Consider the following 26,126-nt stretch of genomic DNA (forward strand, 5'->3'; position numbering starts at 1 on the left):
CTGAGGGACCATGATCAAACAAATTTGGGAACCACCTTTGGAGAAGGGTTTTGGAGTTAGATATGGCTTTAAATTTCCCTGTCACCTTAGTGATCTGCATTTCCCGATGACTTACCAGCTTTTGGTTATTCTAGAGGAAAGAAGAGCAGATTGCGGTAGATTCTAGTCCTGACAGGGCCATTGACTCACTGTTGGCTTAACGGTGTGGCCTCGGAGGAATTAGCTTTCATGACCTGCCATTTACTTCATTCCTTATTCAGACAATGGGTATAATAATACCTTCTTTACAAAGTTATTGAGAGGATTAAATAGAATAATGTTGATTCTGAATTGGGGTATAAAGGTGGTGTTTTAAAGCATGTGTTAAAGATTGAACCCATTGTCTCACCTCTCTTGCCTGGTCTTCTTCATGTCCTATGTTTCACAATGGCTTACTCATTTATAGTTATTCTGGGGGAACAACGGGGCAGGAACAGTGGATCCTAGTCCTAATACTACCATTCATTTACTGCTGAGTTAACATTGTGCTAGTATTGACTGAGCACCTGCTACGAGTCCAACTCGTGCTTAATATTATCTATTCATAGAATCCAAAAGAAATGTGCTTCATCTTTCAGATGTAGAAGGTCTAGAGCACTGTTATCCAATGAACTTCTGCAAGGATGGAAACATGTGATATCTATGCTGCCAATGCACAGGCATCGGCCACATATGGGTATTGAGCCCTTGGAATATATGGATACTGTGATGAGGAACTCAACTTTTAATTTTAGTTAATTTTAAATAATTTCAGTTGAATAATTTCATGTGACTATTGGCTACTATATTTTTCAGTACAACTCTAGAGATCGCTGAACCAGCATTCAAGTATAAGGCAAACTAAAGACTGTTATGGGATGAATTCTGTCTCCTCCAAATTCACACATTGGAGTCCCAACCGCCAGTACCTTAGGATGTGACTGTATTTGAAGGCAGAGTCTCTAAAACTAAAATGAGATTATATGAGTGGGCTCGAGTCGAATATGTCTGGTGTCCTTATAAGAAGAGGAGATGAACACTCAGACACGCATGGGGGAAGACCACGTGAACATGTGGAGAGTATAACCATCTACACTCCAAAGAGAGAGACCTCAGAAGAAAGCAACCCTGCTGACTTGATCTTGGACTTCAAGCCTCCAGAACTGTGAAACAACACATTTCTGTTGTTTAAGCCCTCCAGGGTAGGGTATTTGTTAAAGCAGTTCTAGCAATCTAATACAAAGAGCTTTCCAATTATGTGAGAATTTACTTCATTTACAACAGATTTCCTCAGTGAATTCATCAAGGATGCATTCTATCACACACACACACACACACACACACACACACACACACACACAGAATTAAAAAGGGAAAATACAAAAAATAGGCAAGAAAGAGTAGTTGAATGAAGAAAGCAGTAATATTTATAATTAAGTTTGAACAACTACTGATGTATAATGAACAAAACTAATTACAACCTGGAAGTAAAATCCCAAATGATTTACACACGGGATGTGGTGGGCAGGTGTGTGAGTACAAGGCCAGTGTGAAGGAAGAGGGCAAGGTGGTGATAGTGAAAGTGTGCTGAGGTTCTTTGAAGTTTCTCACCTCTGGGAAAAAATGGACTCGAGCTACCAATTAGATCTAGGTCTCTCTCTCTCTCTCTCTCTCTATATATATATATATAGTTACAATATTATATATTATTGTGGTATTTGTTTTTTAAATTAGGGGGGAGTGTCATTTCTAGATCATCAGAGAAAAACACAGCACAAAGAAAACTATTAAATTCAATAAAAGGCAAGAAAAAAACATTATAAAAATAAAACTTAAAATAAGATAAAGGGAATAAATCCATATATATCCAAAATCACAATAAATGTGAATGGGCTAAAGTCTCCTTTTAACGGATGACTCAAATTGGGTCAAACTCAAAATATTGTCAGTTATTAACTCTGGAAAAAAGAATATGGCTGTGGGGGGGGCACTTTTACATTTTACCCTAAATACATCCATCTTGTTTAGTCTTCACAATAAAAATGGATTCCTGTGTTATTTGTACAGTTAAAAAATATTTTATTTAAGAGTCAGAAGCATTTGACCCAACCACAGATTTTCTGGCTCTGGAAATAATTCGACTATATTCACTGCATTTCCCCTTGAGCAAGTCAGATCCCTTCTTTGGACCTTAATATCTGTATCTAAAAAATGAATATGGCGGACCACGCTTGTGACTTGTACATTTTGTCCCAAAGAAGTATTTTAGAAGCCACATTGGGAAATTCAGGGAAAGGTGATGAGCAAGATTCTAAGACCACCTACTTGTTTCAAGCTGTGAAGTTCTTCTTTTATCTGTTTTATGTATTGATGTTTCATTTAAGATTATCTATAGAAAGAAGTATTTTTTAAAGTTTATTTATTTTGAGAGAGACAGAGACAATGCAAGCAGGGAAGGGGCAGAGAGAGAGGGAGAGAGAGAATCCAAGCAGTCTCCACACTGTCTGTACAGAGCCGGACACGGGGCTCGAACTCATGAAACCATGAGATCATGACCGGAACCAAAACTGCGAGTCCAACATTGAACTGACTGAGCCACCCAGGTGCCCTGAAAAGTATTATTATTCTAAAAACAAAAACAAAAACAAAGACAAAAAAACCCCACAAATGTTTCCAAGCTGCTATCTTAGAAGACTTCTAAAGTCCCTTCTAACTTTAACATTCTAAAGTACTTGCCCCTTCCCCATTTATCCGATGAATACTTTTGCATCGAAATATAGATTGAGGACATCCTATATGAGGTTGTGCTGTGTCCATATTTATGAAATTACCCCAATCTTCTTTACCATGAAATATTTAATCACTCAACCAATTGCTTTGTGGGCATGTAACCAAAGGGCAAAAATGGCTGATGTGAAAGGCTGGATTTCATATGCTTCCTGTTTGGATTTCATATGCTTCCTTCCTGTTGACCTCAACCTCCAGGTCAACACTAGGGGAAAGTGCCTTTGTCTGAGAAACGGATGACCTGAATTTCACTCCAGAACCTGCTCACCTGCCTGGAACCTGGCCTGAGCAAGTTAGGTGCCTGAATTTCCTCAGCGACAACATGAAGAATTAGTCTATTAAATCTCTGAACTTCTTGTCACCTATCAAATTCTATAATTACTATGTGTCCTTGGTGCTTGATCAAAGCCAAAAATATGTACATATTAGGCAAAGAGAAACTAGGCCTCCAAAGAAAATGTGGTTTCGTAGAGGCTTATCAAGATTTGTCGTAAATATGACATGCTGCCATATTAAATTCTTAAGTAGAAAAAGATGATGAACACAGTAATTCAAAACTATTGAGAGGAAACTTTTCTTCATAGGATGGCGGGCCATGGAGTGCCAGAACCCTGGTGATTAGCTGACCTTTCCCCCCGCCCCCAAGCTTCTTTGTAGAGATTATCTAAGTATCATTTCATGCACCCATCACTCTTATTTTTAGCTGTGAGTTCTCTTCACGAGCGTCGTGACCTGTGTCTCAGAGTTCCAGAGGGCTCCCAGATATGGCTCATGATTCATTTGCAGGTACCTTGCATCGATTTCCAGGAAGGACAGGGGAGTAGGAGCTTGGAAAAATGATTTTAGATATAAAATCCTTCTTTGCTCCTATTCCTGTTCCAACCACTTGATCAGAAATCTACACTCCACAGATCGATCCTTTAGTGCCACAGGCAATTGGCAATTAAAACAGAACCTGTGCAATATTGTTCTCTGAGGGCCTCACAGCTGGTGTGGGGGGAACAAAACTCGGGGCTTTGGTCACAGGCTATTTTCAGCCTCTGATAGCAGTTGTGTTACTCATGTCTCATTCACCCTCTCCCCTCGGCCTCCCTCCCGCCCTTCCCTCTGCAGGCCAATTCTAGGGACGGCCTCCACGTATTTAAAGAGGACAAGAGCCCCCCTTACTCAGTTGAGCCGACAGAGACCACGCAGGCAGGTACGTGGAGCAAAGCAGACATTTGGGCTGGGGGTGGCCTGGCTTGGTGGCTGGTTGGGACTATGAAGGGTCCATAGAGTATGAGTGCGTTTCATGTCCCAGTGACCAGTGTCCATTATGCTTCTGTGTAGGAGGCTCAAGCTATGCGCGATTCTGGTGTGGACCCAGCAGTGGTTTAAAAAAAATTGTAAAAGTGGGATTGGTATTTGGGGGTTCAAGGGAACCTCACAGAGAAGTGAGTAAGGGACTATATTTGGTATAAAACTATTTCCATGGTGGAATGCTTCCTATCGTCTTAGTCAAAAGACACCAACCCAGTCCTAGAACTATGACATAATGACTGGATGTGTGACTGTTGAAAACTTCCTGACCTCAGGGCTCTGGTCTCCTCTGTGAGCCTCAGAGTGGACGTGGTGATATTTTTCTAACTGTAAAGTGCTGCACGGTTACAAAGTGGTTGTTATAGATACAATACAGCAGAAGCCAGCCTTCCAATGCTCAGAACACGAGGAACTGTGCTATTCAGAAGGTGCGGGCAAATGACTGAGATCTCTATAGTTCACCATACCCTGCCCCACACGTGGGAAATGCTCAATGAAGTTTGCTGGTTTAAAATAGATTTCATGTCCCAAGGATGTTCAGCAACAGGTTTGCTTCTAATAATTTAAAATTAATCAAAACAGGACCCCAAAAAAAGACATTGCTACACTGAGAAACCCATCAAAAGCTCTGTTGAATAAGAGGATGTTCCCTGCGGAGGGTGAGGGGTGATTCCCAGTGTTTCCTCCAGGTTTCAGTTAAGGATTTGAATGACAGGCATGAGTGTGACAGAGATTGAGAAGTGTTTTTTTTTTTTTTAAGTTTATTCATTTTTGAGAGAGAGAGAGAGAGACAGAGACAGAGCGTGAGCAGGGGGAGGGGCAGAGAGAGAGGGAGACACAGAATCCGAAGCAGGCTCCAGGCCCCGAGCTGTCAGCACAGAGCCCGACGCGGGACTCGAACTCACGAACCGCGAGATCATGACCTGAGCTGAAGTCAGACGTTTAACCAACTGTGCCGCCCAAGTGCCCCGAGAATGGCAAGTGGTTTTAAGCAATGGTCTGAGTGGAGATGCTGTCCAAAGATCAAAGTTGCCACTCTTAATTTCTGTTCCCATCCCTGAGCTGGGGCAGTGACATCTCCGAGAAGGAGGAGATGGGTGACAGGTCTGAGGAACTCTTTCTGCGGTACAATTCAAAGCAATTCAATGAGCTTGTATTGACTGTCTTGTGTGTCGAGGCTGGGGTTGGGGGAAGAGGCAACACTGATGCAGGGGAGGATGGGGAAATAGGGAGAGCCTGTGTCCTCAGTTTACTTTTGGGACCGAAATGTCAATGCTGGGTACATCCAACTCATCACAAAGTGTGTAAGATGGTTTTATGACCCGGAAAATGTAAGGAAGTCTTCTGGCTTGGCTTTGGTTCCTTTCTGAACAAGTCAGTCATTAAAATGAGCCCGGCTGTTGGCACAGAATGCAATTTAGCCCCAGGGTCTGGTGCTCTTGCTGGCCAGGCAGACAGGTGCTCCACAGCTCAGGCACACGAGCCATCCATTAGAGATATGGGAGGGAGAGCAGGGGGCAGGGGCAGGGGACAGATAGAGAAACAGAGACAGATACAGAGAGAAAGAGAAGGAAAGAGTGAGCAGGGTCACTCGGCAGGCAAACAGTCACCATTCTCTTGAAAGCGGGAGAGACAGAACCCTGGGAGAACACACTCAGAAATCCTGGGAATCTGAACAAGGAAATAGGAGAAAACGGCATCTGTCATTGAGACCGTTCAAAAGCCAGCTCTGGACATCACTTAACTTCTCTGAGTTTCCATTTTCCGAACAATAAAATTAAGCTAAGGCCACCTATCCCAAAAGGGTTTGTTAGAATCAAATGATATAAAGTATAGGAAGTACTTTGTAAAGCTGAATAAAACGGTACAAATATGCAGGGCCTTTGAGAAAAGGCACAGGGCCAAACCAGGCAGGCTGCAGGAGGATTTCCTGCTAAGTACAAGTGTGATGATAAAGTCCAGAGGTCAGAGTGGATAACAAGGTGCCCAGGAGTTAGATGATGATTAGTTTGCTTTATAGGAGGAAGGACACAGACAGGGAATCTAATACACAGGAAACACAACTCCTGAGGCAGGCGGGCTTCCAATTATAAGCGCACTGCTCAGATGTCTGGGAATACTGTAGCCAGGGTTGGGCTTCACGGCCAAGGAGAAATGTGATGGCTTCAGATGTGAAAAGCCGCAGTTAGCACAGTGAAGAAAAGTGGGAGGGGACACAATGATTGTGAGGGCCGCGGGGTATAGACCTCATCGTGGGAAAGGCTCGAGCATGCGTCTGTTGGTTGGTTGCTGCCCGGTGCGGGCGTGGATCAATATTCACTTATTTGACTGCCACAAAAGTCCTGTGAGAAGTCATTCTTCAGAGGAAGAAATGGAAGAAAGTTCAAAGAAGCAAAGTCATGTGGCTCAGGGTCATGGGGCTAGAACGTGGCAGGGCCGGGATATAAACCAGGGTGCAACACGGTCTTTACGAACACGTTATAAAGGCCAAAATGGAACAGAGTCAGTTTCTGAAAGTAAAATTCGGCCACTGCAGAGAGAATTTCAGAAAAGGTATAACGTAACCCCGGTGTTCCGGCCGCAGTTTAACGGGCAAGTGTGTCTACCGTAAGTTTTAAAGGGATGAGAGCCAACGCTCGGGGTTATTTCTGTGCTGGGAATAAGCAACCTAGGCTTCCCAGGCTTGGTGAAAGGGCCTCCGGGTAGGGGACTTCATTCCTCTGTTCCGAAGCCTGGGAGGAAGCCACTGACCTTGAGTATCCTACACGGGCGAGTTCAAGGGCATGGTTTCCCTGGGCCCCAGGGACTCCGCTTGGGCTTGCTGCTTCCTTGTCCACATCGCCAGTGAGGTCAGCTGGTGTTAGGCACCAGGGCTGCCAAAGTGAGGAAGCAGCTGTCCTGGGGCACAGGCTTAGGACTCTGCCTGACATGCCATTTCTGGCACCAGGCACCCTGCTCCCCCCCCAGGGAGCTCTCTCCCTGGCCTGGCTGCATCTGCTCCTGGGTGCAGCATAGTCCAAAGGCTGAGAAATGGAGCTGGTTCACAGTCTGAGCCAAAGGGGCCATGGGGAAGAAGCAAGGAAAGATTTGCTTGTCTTAAGACAATGGGAGTTAAAAGCTAAAGATAAAATAATAACAGTAGCAATAAGGAGAGCAGCTAAACTTATTAGACACCTGCCATGTATTACGCATTTGTATACCCAGTAAGTTAGCTATCATGGTGATCTTATCTAACCTGGAAACCTTTGAAGACAACCCTTCTCATCTGTCTTTACACGCGCGAGAACACTGGGCTCGCGATTTTGAGCATTCTGCCCAAGGTCCAACACAGAGGGTTTTTTGAACCCTGGCTGGTTCTTTCCAAAGCTTGTGGTCTTCCACCATGCTACATCACCTCTCTTCCCTGGATTAGAAGAGTAGAGAAGAGGCAGTGTTTGAGAGCAGATGTCACTGGGCAAGCTTTCTGCAAGGTGAGGCTCCAGTCACTGTTCAGATCCCTCTACCTGTCTCAGGGCTTGAAGGGTCCTTGAAGGGACTTCACATCGCAGTCATGTGAACAACCATCCCCAGCTGAGCTAAAGTCAATAGTGAGAGGGAACTCTCGAGCTCCAAAGGAGCTCTTTCTGTGTCTGAATGGCAATGACTCTTAGAGAGGCTTTTATTTACTGAGTTAAATTCAGGCTCCCTGCTATTTCCACCCATGAGTACTCTCTGTCCCGTGGGGAGACAATGGGGTCAACCAGATCCCAGTTCCCATCAACTGGGAAGTTTGGTTAATGGAGACGCTGACCCTTGTCCCCTCTCTAGCGTGTTATAGGCAGAGACCTGGGATATAGAACCAGCTTCCCTCGGGTTTGAATCACAGCTCTGCCACTTACTAGCTGTGTGATCCCAGACAAGTCACTCGAGTTCTCTGAGTCTCAGTTTCCTCATTTGCTCTGTGGGGCGGCTGTTCTAAAGATAGTACGTATAAAGCAACTGACACAGAGTAAACAATAAAGAGTAGCTAATGTTGGGGCGCCTGGGTGGCGCAGTCGGCTAAGCGTCCGACTTCAGCCAGGTCACGATCTCGCGGTCTGTGAGTTCGAGCCCCGCGTCAGGCTCTGGGCTGATGGCTCAGAGCCTGGAGCCTGTTTCCGATTCTGTGTCTCCCTCTCTCTCTGCCCCTCCCCCGTTCATGCTCTGTCTCTCTCTGTGCCAAAAATAAATAAAAAACGTTGAAAAAAAATTTTTTTTAAAGAGTAGCTAATGTTAATATAAGAACACAGCTTTGGAGTCAGAGCCCTAAATTCCAATGTAGCCATGTGACCTTGGGTAATGTAATTTCCCTAAGACTCCATTTCGCCCAGAGTTACAAAAGGTACCTTTTTTAATAGTGCCTACCTTGAAGGGTGGCTATGGGCATGGAATGATACACACCACAGAGCCGGGCCAAAGGGACTCCACACACTTTAGCTTCAATAATAACATTATTATGCTGGTAATGATTATCCCTTACATTCCGGACATATGCTCCTATGATACAAAATCTTGGCCTCAGCCAGTGTAGACAATTTGACTCACCATGGAGAATCAGGCATCTAATAGGATGACCACGTGAACCAACAATGAGCTGAAAATGGCATCGTCACTAACAGTACGCTCAAAGTCGTGGCCTAAGATTCCCTCCCACGGTCTTTAAGGGACGCCTACAAAGAAGAAACTGAGTCACTGAGTGTCCATTTTGCCTCCCCCACCCATTTTTGCCCTAAGGTGTCACCTTTCAGCTCCATAGTTGATAAGCTTGATAAGCACCAAACAGTGAGTATTGGAGTAGGAAGGAGGTGCCCAAATACACAGCATCGTTATTCTTCTGAAGGGTCAGATTGATATGTGACAATCTAGAGTTATTGCAGATCTAATTAGTTTGCACATTTTATAATACTCCACAGTTTACCAAGTGATACGATGTACCTCAACTGCCACAATCCTCCCAGCAATAGTGGAACAGATGGGACATTATGCCCATTTTAGAGAGAGGATACTGAAGTTCAGAGAGCTTCACTGGTTTTCCCAGATCACACAGCTCTGAAGAGGCAAGGCGGAACTAGAACTCTGGCTTCTTGCATCTGATCCAATGCTTTTCCCAGTACCCACTATCGCACGTTCCCAGTATAACTGTTTCCACAGCATTATTCGTGAAGAAATCGACACAGGTAGTCTCTCACTGGGAACTGGGTATCCAAAAGTCTGGAGTTCACCCTCCCCCTAACCGATGTAGCAAAGCTCACATTCTCTATCCTCTTCAGAAGCCCAAACTGTCCCCCATTTCAATCGTGACCCTCGACTTCATCAGTGACAACACGGCCATCTCCAGGACTGGCCCGGGGAGTAATGCCAGGTGATGTGATGGAGACTGTGACCCAGGTGGCAAATGGGGCTGAGTGACGGGAGAGCCTATATTTGGCATCCTACCTTCAATGACCCTTGCCTGTGCCAGGCAACGCTGATAAACAAATGGCCCATCCCTTGGTATCTTGCCAGCATAAACTCACATTCTGGGCCTGGCTAGAGGAGTGTTGAGACACAGGAATTCCAAAGCAATGCCGGAGGCCGAAACGGTTATGTACTTGAGCCAGGACTTAAATGTGCTTTCAAATCACAGTGACTTAATTAGCAGATGCGTGCTACTTGAATAACCTGAAATAAAGGGGGGGGGGGGGGAGGGACAACAAGGACTTGCCTTAGAATAGCTCCTCAATACTGCTTTAAATTCCATCATATTTCACCCAAGTTCAAGGTGACAAGGTCAAGATTAGAACCTGTGTCTTCCAATTCAGGATGCTTTACAACATGCTCTGCCTTTTGGCCTTGGAGCATTGGAAGGAGAAATCAGAGACGTCTTCTGTGTTTAGCCTTCGTAGCTACATTTCCACTTTTAAAAATGGAACTCGGCACCTGTTTAATAAAACGCCTACGGATTTCTATTCTGGGTTTCAAGTCCTACTATATGTACGGCAGATATTTATGATCACTTAAGAAATAACCTGTGCTAGGATCCATTACCTTGTGAAGAAGGTATTATCTGTAATCTTATCCTCACTTTGAGAAGAATCATGTGGAGGCAACTGCCGAGTGCATAGGCACACATCTTCCCAGGGGGCATCTCTGTCTACCATTAACTCGCAAGACACGCCAATTAGATCTCCACCAAAGATCTGAAATAAGAAATGTGACCTAGGGTTGTTTTCATTGAAAATTTCCATCTCATTAATTTCGCAAGTGTCACTGTCTTATTCCTGGTTATATATGACATTTCTCTTCTATTTTATATTATGTTACAACCCAGGATCAAAATGAACATGATCAAAATTATGTGATTCTACTCTTTCCCAGAGAATGTATCATCTTTAGTCAGAGAAGGATGGATCTTAGAAAAAGAAATTGGCTAAGAAAATCTCCCAAACGTTTTCCTTCTTTTGTCTCACCTTGTTTGTAAATGAGGAGGCTGGTCACTCTTAAAAATCTATTCCAGGGGCGCCTGGGTGGCGCAGTCGGTTAAGCGTCCGACTTCAGCCAGGTCACGATCTCGCGGTCTGTGAGTTCGAGCCCCGCGTCAGGCTCTGGGCTGATGGCTCGGAGCCTGGAGCCTGCTTCCGATTCTGTGTCTCCCTCTCTCTCTGCCCCTCCCCCGTTCATGCTCTGTCTCTCTCTGTCCCAAAAATAAATAAAAAAACGTTGAAAAAAAAAATTAAAAAAAAAAATCTATTCCAACTCTAGAGACCTAAACATTTTAAAAAAGTCAAAAATAAACAATTTTGGGTTCTTTCAGGGGATATTAAGACATGCCCTGTGTATTCTTTACTCTGCCTGAAATGTCCTTCTCCCTTTTTGCTCTCTGGAGAACTCTCATTCACCCATTTGGATGTGACATCTGTGATCCTCCAGCAACTCACTGGTTTCATCCCTAGTCTAAATGTGGGTAGCCATACTCTCCTTTGAGTTGGCATGGTACTCTTGTAAGACTCTTCTCTGGTACCCAGTATCTGGTTCCTGCTTCTCTTCCTCCCTAGAATGTGGACTTCTCATTACAGGCAACACAAATTACTCGTTCTTATAAGTTTTCCTCCCCTTGATCCCTCGCCAAGTACCTAATACAGTGCTTGACACACGACAGGTAGGTAGGTAGTAATTGCATGGTGAGTGAATGAATGAGTGAATGAATGCAGACTTGATCCCAAGCCTTTCATTTCAAAATGCATTATTCCTTCCTCTATACTAAACAACCTGAAATACAGAAATAGAAGCACTAAATGTTTCCTTAAATTTTTTTTTTTTTTATATTTAGAGAAAGCACGAGCTGGAGAGAGGGGAAGAGAGAGAGAATCTTAAGCAGTCTTCATGCTCGGCGTTGAGACCAATGCAGGGCTCAATCCCATGCCCCTGGGATCATGATCCGAGCCAAAATCAAGAGTCGGACCCTCAGACAACTGAGCCATCTAGGTGCCCCTATGTTTCCTTAAAAAAAATGTTTTAAGTGCATTTTCTTTTTTTTTTTTTTTATTATTTTTTTTTTTAATTTTTTTTTTTCAACGTTTTTTATTTATTTTTGGGACAGAGAGAGACACAACATGAACGGAGGAGGGGCAGAGAGAGAGGGAGACACAGAATCGGAAACAGGCTCCAGGCTCCGGGCCATCAGCCCAGAGCCTGACGCGGGGCTCGAACTCACGGACCGCGAGATCGTGACCTGGCTGAAGTCGGACGCTTAACCGACTGCGCCACCCAGGCGCCCCTTAAGTGCATTTTCTAAATTTACTGAATAAAAAGAACAGCCTGCTTCTATGAGAGGAAGGATTGGGTGTTCCTGGCTAACCTCACGCTATTTTTTAAGTGGGAAAGCTGTTTACAGGGACAATTAGGTAGAGATGTTCCCTTTGGTCCTGGTATCAGGTTCAGTGGTCTGTTTGCTACTTACCTTCTGTTTCTTAGCAAAACCTGTCTTTGTTATGAGGCTGGAAGGCACAGTCCAGACCAGTTGACCCAGGAGAACTTAGTGTTAATCGCCAACTATTGTAAGAAGGTGACTGGCTTCCCAGAAGGGAAAGAGAAGGTCAGAAGCAGCCACTCGGAATGGGCTGATAGTGCTTGGTGTCAATGACAAGATGGCATACCAGTCTTCTTAGAAACCAAAGGATCTCAGTGAAAATTTGGCCCCCTGGAGCTGGCCGGATCTCAGAAATTTCACTACTGATGGCTGACTTCAGTTCTGCTCTGGGGAAACTGAAAACTGGATTCATACTTACACACAGACACAGAAAGAAAGGGAAAGTTGTTTTCTGATGCTGCTACTTGTCCGGTATTTCTTACACAAATGCCATAGGGAGGAGACAAAGATGGCCCGGGGCTGGGACTCTCAGCCACTGTTTGCGGCAGAACATCCTGGAAGGGTGTGGGAGGACACGCAGCAGCATCATCGCTTGGCTCCTGTGATCACACCTGGCACTGTGAGTTCTGCCATCCACCTTCCTGCACATCGTGTCATTCGGGTCTCCAAACAACACTGCGAGGCAGCGAGGGAAAGAGTGACTCTCTCCATAGTATAGGTGGGAAGGCAGATGTAAGAGAAGCCGTGCAATTCGTCTCCCTGCACATGGCCAGGTGTGCTAGCCCTGAAAGCAGAAGGCAGGTTTCCAGACCACTGAGCTAGTATAGTGCCACCATAGCTTACTGCTTGGGTCTAAGAGATAGGAGGGATAAATCTGAATGGGACATTTTATAGATCATGGATTTTTATCGGCGAGATTGGCTATGGCTTGGGGCGCCTGGGTGGCTCAGTCGGTTAAGCCACTGAATTCAGCTCAGGTCATGATCTCACAGTTCTTGGGTTCAAGCCCCGCGTGGGGCTCTGTGCAGACAGCTCAGAGCCTAGAGCCTGCTTCAGACTCTGTGTCTCCCTCTCTCTCTGCCCCTCCCTTGCTTGTGCTCTCTCTCTCTCTCTCAAAAATAAATAAACATTAAAGTTGTTTTAAAAACTTAAACAAACAAAAAAAAAGATTAGCTAAGGCTTTTGCTGCCCAAGGCATGGTCCTTACTGATAGCATCAGCACTGCCTGGAGACTATTAGAAATACAGAACTGCCTGCTTCTCCCACATCTACCAAACCAGCATCCACACAGTAGCAAAAGCTGACGTGCTTCGAGAAGCACTGAGCTAAATAAGAAGATAACACCATTTTCATAGATTATTCCCACGACTGATGGAATCGTATTTAAAACCTTAGATGAAACAATTATACTTAATATTTGTATATAATTTTATATACGTAAAATTAGCTCATCTATCCCTTCCAAGAACCCTAGGGGCAGGTGCTACTGAAATTTAACGGAAGAGGAAACTGAGTCTTAAAGCAGTAAAGTGACTTGCTCAGGGCCATCTGAGTGTCTGAGCTTATTCAGTGATGTGCACACAAGTGACTATTTGCTGAATGAATGTGTGGATGGATGAATGAATGGATGAATGAACCACCAAACACACCGGAGCTGGATCCTGGCCTTGAGAACACGGTACTACTGGGCATTCATTCACTCCTGAGTTTGCCAACATTTAGGGTATTTGTTTTAGATCCTGTTAGACTTGACCTTGGTCAGAAGGTCTTCGAGATGCCGAACTGGGGCGGAGGAGCGAAATGTGGTGCCTGCGAAAAGACGGTCTACCACGCGGAAGAAATCCAGTGCAACGGAAGGAGTTTCCACAAGACCTGCTTCCACTGCAGTGAGTTGGGTGAACACCATGGGGGCCCCTCAGCATCCGGAGGGCATTTCAAAGCTCACATTTAGCCACAGATGCTGCATAAAGGTGGTCCTCAGGGTCTGGTCCCGGGACCAGCAGCAACAGCATCCCCTGGGAACTTATAGAAATATCACCCTGGGGCCCCACCTAAAGGGATGGTGTTCTCCTGAGGACCCTCTTGCCAACAACTTGCCCAGTTCTTGACGAAGTCAGAACAAGCTGGCCTACTGCTGCCATTGTGGCAAGAACCTTGACCCAGTGGCAACATTTGCAAAGTGTGACTTGGCAAAGAAAGGAAGCCATCGCTTATCTGGAGCCCGGATGCATTGGCTCTGTGTTGTTCCCACTGGCCAGTATTACTGAAGCCAGCTGCGACTGGTCTTTCCTAAGAAAGAACCTGTGTCAGGTGAGGGACAACATCTGCCCATTCTGTAATAGTCCAAACAGGAAGAGTTTGGGGCATGGACACCAGTAGTGTCACAAAGGGAACCTTTAGCATCACCTGCTGGACACAGATGCACAGTGTCACAGCTGGGGGAATACAAACCCTGGGGTCCCTCTGGGAGTCTGGCTTTGCCTGACCCGTGACTTTGGACACATCATTTCTCATCTCTAAGCCTGGGTCACAAGAACCCACAGCGGAACCAGGAGTAGAACATGTACCTTCAGACCCCCAGTCTGGTCCCTTCAACATGACTTCATTCTAGAGTTTCCAATGGCCAGTCCAGTTCTAGGAGAACAGTCTCTTTTGACCCACTTACCTTCCTTGCCTCCCTCCAGTAGGTCTGGCTTAAGGGCTAGTTTTGCTAGACATTTGGCAGACTCCCTCCCCACATGTTCCCCCACACCACCCCCATGATTTAGCCCAGTGGCCACAAGGTGTCACACTGCCCCGAACTGTTTCAAATGGAACTTAAAGGATGGGGCTCCATCTGTTAAAGCATGAAGGCACTTCATCCTTAAGCTCCCAAAAATAGTAATGTTTTATCTGCTGCCAGAGTTTCCATTATCTCTCACCTTCCATGGCAAACAGAAATGTCATTGAAGAGCAGGGAGAAGCATGGCTCTGAGTGACTGGGTTGGTGGACTTACTAATAAGCTTTGGGCTCTAGTGATGGGTAATTATTTTTAAATCATCATACACATCCATCAGATTCATCATCATTATTACAATCATCTAGAAGTCATTGTTCAAGAGTTCCTTCCATAGCCTTCTGGCTTTTGCTTAAAAAAAAAAAAAAAAAAGCCAGTGCTTTTAAAAAGAGCAGGCATTGGGAATAATGGAAAGATACTAGAATTAGACTAAAAATGACTAGGGTTTCAGTTTGGGCTCTGCCGTGGACTAACTGCGTGAACTTGGGCAAGTGATTTCACCTTTGCGAGCCTCAATTCCCCCATCCATAAAATGGAGATGACAGTACCCACCACACAGGCTGTCACAAGATGGAAACCGGGGTCCTTGATCAGGCCTCTATTCTCCTCTGATCAACTTCAATGTCTGAGTGAGAACAGGACGTGGTAGGGAAGCTTTCCATGGTCGGGGTGTCTTGTTGTCCTTAGATAGCAGGCAGATGCTCTGTTCAATGGAGCCATGGTAGAAGGGATTTGAGCATTTGCTGGTGTGTCCCTTTTAACCCTTTGAACTCATAGGTGGGCTGAGGGTCTGAGCAGTACATGTTTCCGTAGGAGTGGACAGAAGGGTCCCGCAGAGGAGCATGCTTTTCTAGATTTCCATCCCCGAACTTGCTTGTCTACAGGCCAGCCTGTAGTTGTTGTAAATAGGCTTCAAAAAGACAGAGCCTACCTTAGCTTGTCCCCTGGCCAGTGTTCTCCAAACTCCTAGACAAATCTTAATCCTCCTTATCAGGGCTGTCCAAAAGAAATATAATGTAAGCCACAGATATAAATATAGATTTTCTAGTAGGCATATTTCTAGAAAGGTATAAAGAAGTGAAATTAATTTTAAAACATTTCATTTAACCTAATATGCCTAAAAATTGTATTTCTACATGTAATCAATACATAAATTGTTAATGGGATACTTTACATTCTTTTTTGTGTGTGCTAAGTGTTTGAAATCGGTGTGCGTTTTGCACTCAGAACACATCACATACACGGTGGTGAGTGGCCGCAGCAGTGGCCAACACAGCTCGACTCTGCCTGTGTGTGAAAGCTGGTCAGAAGCCAGGGAGTGGCGAAACAAAGGGCCCAGGCATGACGGGGAGTAACACAGCCCTGGAGGGATGGGGATAAGAAATGGAGCAGGGGTGAGAGGACCTGAGGCCAGTCATGGCTCTGCAACTTACTGCTGTCTAATCATGGACAAATCACTGACCATCATTGACCCGTGCATGCGTGCCTTCATTCACTTACTCATCCATTCATTCATTCAACAAATGTTTAATGAGGACTCACTTCAGGTTAGGCCCCATAACATGTTCTGAGGATAGTAAAAATTAAAGTGTTGCCCTCAAGGAACTCAGAGTCTAGAACATCAATGAATATTTGAGACGTTTTTCTGGAGGCTAGAAGCTGATAGCAACAAGAAGGGTGGAGGCGTATATATATGTTATATGCCCAAATAGAAGGTATTTTTCTCCAAAAATTATTCCTCACAAAAAGGATTTGCCCTGTGTTCAAAGCCTCATAAAGTATCTTACACTATAGGACAGTCTCTCAACTTTTTTTTTTTTTTTTTTTACAGAGAGTTTTTAACACACACAATGTTGACTTGTTTAATGTATTTCCATACGCTTCTTTTCCCATCCACACAACCACCAACCCCTCATCTACAACCTTGTCTTCCCCCACTCTCATATTCAATTATATGATGTTTTTAAGTAAAATACTATTTGAGGAAAGCATATTACCCTGAAACAACTTCATTCAATGGTCGATTGCTTATAAAGGTCACTTGAACAAAAACAAAAACAAGGAGGCAAATAAATTGAATGTGCATGTCTTATTTTTCTTGGGGCTACGACCTCACTGTTATAAGCAGTGAGAACCACCATAAAAAACCTTTAAGGATCAACCTTTACAGAGCAACACAGCAAGTTATCAAGTGGGGGAAATCCTACATATTTTTTTAAAGTCACCCAAATGCTACGTTAATAGGAACTCCTGGTTGAGATACAAATTCCAGGGGACAGCCTCCTACTCAGGTACCACCAGACCTCAAAGATGCACACAGAAGTGGTAAGTCTTGGAGAGCGGAGTCGCTGCCTGAGGAAAACCCTGGTGACAGGGAAGTGCTGACGGTGAAATTTTTTGTCCCTGAGTTTGTGTGAGATGAGAAAAAAGTCACCTCTCCAAATCAATACATTATTGATCTCTATTATTAAATTAAATATTATAAGTAGGTAGTTAACACTTTCCTTTACATCCTTAAAAGTTTTGGTTTTTTTTTCAAATTGGCAAAAAAAACCCCACACTCACTTATTGTAATGTATCTATCTTCTTTTTGGGAAAAATGGGGGCTTGCCTTATATATTTCATGTTCCGGGGGACACTTTATATTAGGTAATATACATTGACTGGGGACTTCCCCCAGTTAAAGCCTCAGGGTCTGTGAGACAGGTCTACCTCTACACGGCCTCCTGCTTCCAGACCTGGATCAAAAGTAGCCTCAGTGGTAGTTGTCTCCTTGAATACCAGAGTGCTCTTCAAAGGCCACGGTAAGTACAGAAACTGCTCGGTCCCAATGCTGGTATTATCAAGAAAAAAAAATAAATTCATCCCCTGCCTCAGTGCCTTATCCCCTCCTCACCCCACAAGCATACACACGCGCTTCCCTGATGTCACGTGAGGTTAGACACTCCGGAATTCAGGTTGTTTGGATTCGGGAACAATATTCTTAACTAGCCCAAGACCACACACCTGGTTCCGATCCTGGCCTCCCTTTCTTTCTGGCTGGGTTCCACTGAAGACATTATGTCCCTTCTCCGTTCCCCAGTTTCCTCACCTGTGAAATGAGGGCTGCTTTGGAATCCATGGCTCAAGGTGCTCTGCTCAGGGATCAAAGTTGTGCTTTCGGCCAGAGGACCCCTCTTGCTGGGGCTCTTGGCCCTAAGCACGGCATTAGGGCTTCGGGGAAAGGGGGGAGGAGCCTCGGCCCCAACCCCCTGACTGTCCCTTCCTCGGCAGTGGCCTGCAGGAAGGCTCTCGACAGCACCACAGTCGCAGCTCACGAGTCGGAGATCTACTGTAAGATCTGCTATGGGCGCAGATATGGCCCCAAGGGGATCGGGTACGGACAAGGCGCCGGCTGCCTCAGCACGGACACGGGCGAACATCTGGGCCTCCAGTTCCAACAGTGAGTCACCACCGCTTCTCCCAGCCCAGTAGAGCCCTAGCTATCAGGACAGTTCATTTTGTTCCCATAGCAACGTTTTCTGGAAGTGGGAGAATGGACTCTATTGTTGACTGGCTAACAATAAGAATACTCTGACCAAGTTTTAACAATGTGTCATCTCTCCCGAGACGCTCTTCAAATTATCTGCCTTTCTAAAGGGCAATTACTTTTACACCATGGTTCTTGGTCTGCATGTCAAGAGAAAACCCAGAAAGTACAGATGTTCCATTGTTTGACCTTTGCTAAACTGCACGGAGTCCCTTTTCTTCCCCTTGGAGCGTTTCTGTGTAAATCACATAAATATGGCAGGGAAGCAATGGCCATTCTCTGCGTCCTTGTCACTCAGTTCTTCCCTTAGGGTTGTAAGATGACTAATACCCACATCACAGGGCGGGTGGGTCTGCAGGGAGGGCTCTGTGCCTCAGGAGTAAACAATCAATTATGACTGTTCTGTGGGTCTCCCTAGTTGCCTGTTGACGATGCAGCGCTGAGGTTTCCCCCTCAACACTATCAGAGGAAGCTGGGATATCACCCTGAACAACCTCCATCTACCAGGCTGTTCTGTCTTGCTGCTCGCGCTGAGTTCCTCCCTGGAACTGAGTGCAGACTGACAGCCACCCGCAGGCAGCTGGGGTCTGGCCAGCTGGTGTCCGGACTCAGCTCTGCAGTGGGACTAGACAGAAAGGCCTAGCCCCACTGAGGCAGTGGCCCGTGGAGGGCCTCCCCCAGAGAGCAGCAGTTAGACCATCTGAAGAGTCATCTGGCCCCTTCTATAGCCCGTGGTGGAGCCTGGGAAAACGTTAAGAATGTAGGAGTCGTCGCTTACACGTTTCTGATCACTTAATCCCAACTGGACACCATTTAATGAGGCAAGAGGACACCAACCGCATTCTCTGCCACACATTGCCCAAAGCTCACTCTCCTCCGCTAGGGTTTGGCTGTAACACTGCACCGGGAGAAACAAGAATCCGCACACCTGGGTTTCATCCCAGCTCTGATTACGAGCTGCCTAACCTTGGGCAGTTGCCCCTCATGCCCTCGCTCTCTTCCGACTAGCCCTGCCTAACCTAGAGGTTACGGCGAGACACCAGTGATAAACGCACAAGGAAGTGCCAACAGATACAGAAGCAAGGGGTGGTTTACTGTGCTCCCATCTTAGACGATGCTCACCCAGGGACAGGTGACCTTTGGAGGCAGGATGGCAACCTGACCTGTGACAGGGACTGCATCAGTTTATTGGCCCACGGTTTGTTTGCCATCAATTGTCAAGATCCCATCTTGCTCTAGAATGTTTCCACAACTCACTCCATAAAGCAGACCAGTGGGCTTCAAGATGGTATAGAAAAATGTCAATGCTAGCAGCAAAAATAACACAACAACACAAGCGAACACACATGGAACACTAGCTAAGTGTTTTACCACAGAAAGGAAAGATGTAAGCCCATTAGAACTAGGTTTGTTTGGGGCGGCTGGGTGGCTCAGTCGGTTAAGCATCTGACTTCGGCTCAGGCCATGATCTCGCGGTCCGTGAGTTCGAGCCCTGCATCGGGCTCTGTGCTGACAGCTCAGAGCCTGGAGCCTGCTTCACATTCTGTGTCTCCCTCTCTCTCTGACCCTCCCCCATTCATGCTGTCTCTCCCTGTCTCAAAAATAAATAAACGTTAAAAAAATTTTTTTTTTATAAAAGAACTAGGTTTGTTAGTCCTCAGTAAATGCCAGGAGACACACAGACTTCTAAGTGCTTTACTCAGGTCCCCTCATTAAACTGTCTTGGCAACCCTGAGGAAGGCACCATGATGAGCCCCATTTCCCAGATGAGGAGTCTGAGGCACAGACAAGTTTAGTAACTCGCTTAAAGTACTCTTTTCCAACAAGCTCTACGGGTTTCATCCATTTGTCTGTGTCGACCAGGTCCCCAAAGCCGGCACGCTCAGCCACCACCAGCAACCCTTCCAAGTTCACTGCGAAGTTCGGAGAGTCTGAGAAGTGCCCTCGATGCGGCAAGTCAGTCTATGCTGCTGAGAAGGTGATGGGAGGTGGCAAGGTAAGGACGGCCATGTGAGCCAAGTGGGGCTTGCTCATCTGCACCACACGGGGCGGGAGGGCTAAGAGAGGAAAGTAGGAACTGTGAGCGGGTGGGAGCCAGGCCCTTCGTTCTCCTTTGCTCCCAGGAGCCGCGTTAGGAGCCACCCGCCCTCACCCGCTTTCCTGGCTGTGAGTGTCACTCTGCAGAGCCCTGGAAATCTAGAGCTGGTGAAATTCGATGCAAAAGGCCTAAGCCCACTAGGTGACAGGCACCCGGCTGGAAGCGCTGGAGATACAAAGTGCACAAGCCCCTTGCCCTGCAGTGTCCACAATGCTTCCAGAAAGCTATGAGCCCTGTGAGCCCATCACCACTGCGTCACTCCATCTGCCACTGGCATCACCACCGGCGGATAGAGCAGACACCTCATAGCAGCAAGGAGCATCCTTGCTCACAAGCGGCTTGGCAATCGGAGGAGTCATCCAATGTCCGAGACCGTTATGCACACTTGCTCTGCAAGTTCCGGTTTCAGGGTATTCACCAAAGGGTTGGGGCCCGACGGAAGGGAAAAAAAACCAAAACTGTTTATACTAAAGCGGAGCGGGGTGGGTGGAAAGAAGGGCCATGGGGAGTGTCTGACTTAGAATATGAGGGCATTCTCCACCCCCAAGACTGGCCACTTGAAGATGGAGAACGCCTAGGCCATGCCTGATGGACGTACAGGTGTGCAGAAGAAGGCTGTCTTCCAATGATCCAAGCCACGCAACTCTCTTCTGGCAGAAAGACACAGAGTTCAAGCGAAATTGAATTACCTGGCTAATCGCCTCATTTCTTCACGTCTTCTTTAACTTTATATTCAATGTAAATGTTACCCACGGCCCCCACTTTATTCCTCGATCTTCTAGAAGGGGGAAGCCCTTTTCTAATCTGTTCTGAAGGAATACATACGGTAATAGTTCCGGTAAATTTATTTTTAGGGGTTCTGGGACTTGCTGGCCAATTCCATAGCATCTCATTTTCTCCAAATCCCCGGGAAAACTGGTCTGGGGCCTGTTACATATGCGAACGGTTTAGACAGTGGCACTCCTTTATACACTGCTGGTCAGGGGATTTAACATGGACACAGAATACGCTGCCCAGCCCACCCCACTAATGTAACTCTCCTGCTCTCCTGCACCCCTCAGCCTTGGCACAAGACCTGTTTTCGCTGCGCCATCTGTGGGAAGAGTCTAGAGTCCACGAACGTCACTGACAAAGATGGGGAACTTTACTGCAAAGGTGAGCGGTTCTGGGATGTTTTCCCAAGGAGGGTCCTTGGAGGGTAAGCTGTGTCCAGCCAAGAGGCTTGTGTCTGCCAGGAGGCATGGCTGCTCAGCCTGAGCAGAGTCTGGGCTCTCAGGATGGGGAGCAAAGCCACCTAAGGGGAAGAAATCTCCGCCCCCCGACCCAGCTCTGGTCCTCTCCGTCGGAGCATGTGGGGGGACCGGATGCTTGAAGATACTCAGTGGTTCAGGGCAGCTGGGCGCCTGGGGGCAGAGAGGACAAGGAGAAAACAGTGTCCTGACTCAGAAGAGGCCACGGGCCTGGATAAACAGTATCACATTCCCTTCTGAAAATCCAAATACCCTCTGTCTACCTGAGTGGTGGTTAGGGGCAACTGGGGAAGGATGAACCCTCTTTAGTTTATTAGATTAAATGAATAGTTTATTAGTTCAGAGAGTTTGACCTCTCCTTAGTTTATCGACACCTATCTATTTCCTTCCTTCCTTCCCTCCTCTCTTTCCTCCCTTCTCTCTCCTTCCCTCCTTCCTCCCTCACGTCTTGCCTCTCTCCCTCCTTCCTTCCTTCCTAACATTTGTTTCTAACACTGCATTATCACCTAGTGATCGCAGGGACAGAACTGACAACTAATTTTCCTTCTGGTCCTCACAGTTCTGCTCCCAGATGCCTCCACGATCCCTTTGTCTTGTGGAAAGGCAGTAGGGATTAGCTCTTCTCTGATGCTATGAAAAGGAAGGGATGAATCAGGGCCAAGGCAATGTGTTCTCCACCTCGGAGCATCTCCTAGGCCTATCGTTTCTCAGTGGGGTCCTCCCACCCTTTCACGTGATGATGGTGTCTCAAGGTCTCCAGGTGTGCGTGTTGGAATGGAGGGGAGCAACGGGAGAAGGCAAGAGGGAGGACATTACTAATCAAGACTGCAAGGTGCCCAAACTTTGCCCCCTCGGTGAGACAGAATGCGAATGAACGCCCTATCCAAGAGGGGGTGCCTCCTCCCGCCAGTGGAGGACACAGAGGGTCCTCCGCGTTCACAGGCCCCAAAACGCTAAAATGTTGCCGCGGCCAGCAGAGAGATGAACGCGTAGACAAATAATAGCATAATTGCATCACCAAGTGAAAAAAAACTCCGGTAGTAGCACATAAAGAGGCAAGTAACCAGCTTGGGGTGTTAGGGAAGGCTTCTTAGAAGACAAGCCCCCTGTGGGTCTTGAAGGATGAATGTGCGTCTTGGTGGGGGCATTCCAGGGACCACGAGTGGTTCCGTGTGCCTGCAGTATCGGGAGGGAGGCAAAGGCAGGAGGGGACGAGCCTGGGCAGGCAATCATGGCCCCGATCGTGTTGACTCAAGTGAGAAAACGTCTGTGAACACTTAGACCCAAGTGCCCCGAAGTATGAACAATTTCGATCAGCAGATCTAAAATAAATGCAGTCCGATATGCTTAAAAGTGAACTTATGAATACAGTGATCACAAGGACGTCTCTCACAGATGAAAGGACTGTGTCTAGGAGCAAGGAAGTGCAGACACGGTCTAACCAACCCATTCTCTCTCCCCTTTCCTCCCTCTCGTTCAGTTTGCTATGCCAAAAATTTTGGCCCTACGGGTATTGGGTTTGGAGGCCTAACACATCAAGTGGAGAAGAAAGAGTGAAGAGTGTGACATACTTCCGTGGGCCTCCAGCATTTGCCACGTGATCCTGCCAGGCGGCAACCCTCCCCCGAACGTCCTTTCGCTGGGGATCGGGCAGTATTTCTCTTCAGAAGCAATCGTAGTCTTTACCCAAAGTTAGAAGACACCTTCGGAAGAAAAGCATTACAAGTTTAGCCTGTAACAAATGCGTTGTTATTTCTGACACGCAGGGCGGGGGAGGCAATAAATAAATGTTTTAGCTGCACCTGGCGTGTCTCTGGACCTTTTCTTTCGAATGGAGGGAGATTTTCAAAAAATAGAGAGGTGTTTCTAAAAACGTGCTGCAAACAATGTAATGAATCTTGATGCCAACTGGGGAAGGCGTGAGGAGGAGGAACAAGAGGCAAAGGAAAGCAGGCTTCCAGAATCTGTCCACTGAGCTTCTTTCTCGTTACTGACAGAGAAGGAAACGGGGTTCCAGAGGAAGCAAGACAACATGAGAGCAAATTCTGGAAGGAAAATCAAAACTAATAAAACTGCTGAAGAGTCGGTCCTTTTGTCCTATCATGGGCTTTGCAATTTCGCCCATTTTGTGAAAAACCCAGAAATGGCAACAAAATGTGGAGTTTGCTTCCGTGTTACAAACAACAGCAGGATGATTTTCTTTGATTCTGGGACAATTCCCTAGGGCTTAGCAATTTTCTTAAAATCTCTCCTACGTCAACTCGCCAGCCTCACCAATGAAATGCAGCCAATTAAAAATATCCCTGTGCTTCCTCAGCATGTTCTCAGCGGCCTGAGTGTGCGTATTTTTCGGGCCTCCGCTTCTAACAACCACCGCGTTTCTCCCACCACCGTGCAATTCTGAATTATTTGGAGGAAATGAAAGCAAAGGAAAGGCTAGACTAAACCTTGGTTTTTCTACACACCAAGTCCCAAGAAGGCTTCCGTTAAAAAGAGCACGTGTTCAGGGTTGCTTACGCACCGTCATGGACAAAGCCCCGCACTGACTTCATTATTTATTTACTGGTTTTTTGATGCTTCGGATGCAATTACATCTCATCATTTTCTCTATTTGCTTGGCAGTAACAGACGGGCTCAGAGAGAAAAACAAGGGCTGGCAGAGGTTGTGCCCCATCCCACTTTCAAAGAGAAAATGTAGATGTTTTATTTGTCCAGAGACCCTTGCGGTGGGGTGGGGGGGGTGATTCGGCCACCGAGTTCCACCAAAATGACCTGAGGGTGGAACTATTGCACATTTTACATTCTCGGGGGAAGGGAGCACAGGGCGATTTGTTTTTCATCTGTCAGCTTCTGGCCAGAGGTGTGTGAGATCCCATCGACGTCAGTCCAACGATTAATAACACCAGGGATAAACTGAATTAACTACATCAAGTCCCCTTTAACCTGCATGGACTTTAAGAGCAATATAGCACCTTGGCCTTGGCTAGGAAGTCCCCTACGCTAGAGACCTCCAGGCTTACAGAGGGGTAAGACACACACATGTGAAAAGGAGCACCGGACAGGATGACCTGCTCCTCTACCACCACTCACGGTTACTAGCCCCACCACCCAGCCAGCCGCCCTGGAGACGGAGCTAGAATCTTGTCTTCCTTGGCTTTGCCCTTCCCCTCACCCTCCCTTGCCTCACTCCCCAGGCCTCCTGGATTCTGACTTCTCTACGTCTTTAGAGTACACCCCCTCCATTCCTACCCTTTGGTATATGTGTTAGTCGGCTAGGGCTTCCATAACAAAGAACCATGGACCAGTGGCTCAAACAATGGAAATTACATTTTCACACTTCCGGTGGCTGGTAGTCTGAGATTAAGGGGTCAGCAGAGTTAGTTTCGGAGGCCTCTCTCCTGGCTTGTAAGTGGCCGCCTTCTCCGTCATCACATGGCCCTCTCTCTGTGCATGTCTGTGTCCTAATTTCTTCCTCTTCTTATAAGGACACCGGTCATGTTGGATTAGAGACCCCGAAAAGCCTCATTTTAACTGAATTACCTTTGTTAAGACCCCATCTCCAAATACAATTAATGTATTGAGGTTGTGGGGGTTACGGCTTCAACATATAAATGTGGGGGCAAGGAGGAGAGCCACGGTTCGGCCCATAACAGTAGGTCAATACAAGGGCTTTCACAAGTTGGCCTTGGACTTACCCTTCAACTTAGCTTCAGCCATCTCTTCCAGAGGAGCTCCAGCTACACTCCAAGACTTGAAGCTTGCCAAATATGCCAAGTACCCCACCCCATCATGCTTTTGCTAATGCTGCTCATTTTGCCTAGAACATCTAGAAGATGGAACGCCCTCCGTCTTCACAACCTAACCAACTTCTTAGCCTGGCAAACTCCTATAATCAAGTCACAGGTCAAATGCCGCCTCCTCTGCAAAATCTTTCCTGAACTTCCTGAGCAGAACTAATCCACCTCTGTGTTCCCACAGCCAATACTTGACATAGCACTGCTGTCATTCCCTTGAAATTTTGAATTCCCATCTGCTTCCTTGTTAGAATGTGACACGCTTGTATTCACAGTGCTCGACAAACAGTAGGCATGCACTAAACATTTGTTGAGTGAGTGAAGTGGGAGAGAGTGTAGGCTGGACTAAACGCAAAATTCTGCTAGACTATAAAAGAAGAGATTATTATATGTGGAGTGAAGTTTAGAAATGAAAAACCCAAGCAAAACAAAGAAAGGGCCTTATTGTGGTTTAGCAGTCTTTGTGTTTCCCCCCTGCTTCCTGGGCACTGTTCGACTACATTTTCCAGGCTCACCTACCATTGACTGGGACACGGGACTGAGTTTGGCCAATGGAGGCCTAGCCCCCACGACATCCAGGAGAGTCTATCGTCTCTTTCCACACCTGTGGATGCAGAAGGTCCAGTGGACGCCGAGGCCCTAGGAAACAGTGGAAACACTAGCTGGGAGGGAGCTCGGGTCCCTGCATGGAAGAGTATCTTCCAACA

At 46.5% G+C, this 26,126-nt stretch overlaps 1 protein-coding gene across 1 annotated transcript; it reads left to right on the top strand.

Moving 5' to 3' along the window:
• The first annotated feature begins 3,900 nt into the window (after positions 1-3,900).
• On the top strand, positions 3,901-23,426 carry CSRP3 (cysteine and glycine rich protein 3). The gene is made up of 6 exons (XM_060606195.3): positions 3,901-4,003; positions 13,708-13,857; positions 18,022-18,190; positions 20,141-20,273; positions 21,437-21,530; positions 23,106-23,426. Exons 2-6 carry the CDS (start codon positions 13,746-13,748, stop codon positions 23,180-23,182), a joined length of 585 nt encoding a protein of 194 aa, XP_060462178.1. The 5' UTR covers positions 3,901-4,003; positions 13,708-13,745; the 3' UTR covers positions 23,183-23,426.
• Positions 23,427-26,126: the final 2,700 nt, after the last annotated feature.

The sequence above is a fragment of the Panthera onca genome, chromosome D1, assembly GCF_046562875.1.
Source record: "Panthera onca isolate mPanOnc1 chromosome D1, mPanOnc1 haplotype 2, whole genome shotgun sequence".
NCBI classification, from domain to species: domain Eukaryota; kingdom Metazoa; phylum Chordata; class Mammalia; order Carnivora; family Felidae; genus Panthera; species Panthera onca.

Bases quoted from the DNA above. Each gene is read 5' to 3' on its own strand.
- CSRP3 (XM_060606195.3), top strand. From the start codon at position 13,746: ATGCCGAACTGGGGCGGAGGAGCGAAATGTGGTGCCTGCGAAAAGACG. The intron at 13,858-18,021 runs GTGAGTTGGGTG...CTTCCTCGGCAG, and splicing joins CAAGACCTGCTTCCACTGCA to TGGCCTGCAGGAAGGCTCTC. The intron at 21,531-23,105 runs GTGAGCGGTTCT...CCTCTCGTTCAG, and splicing joins TGGGGAACTTTACTGCAAAG to TTTGCTATGCCAAAAATTTT.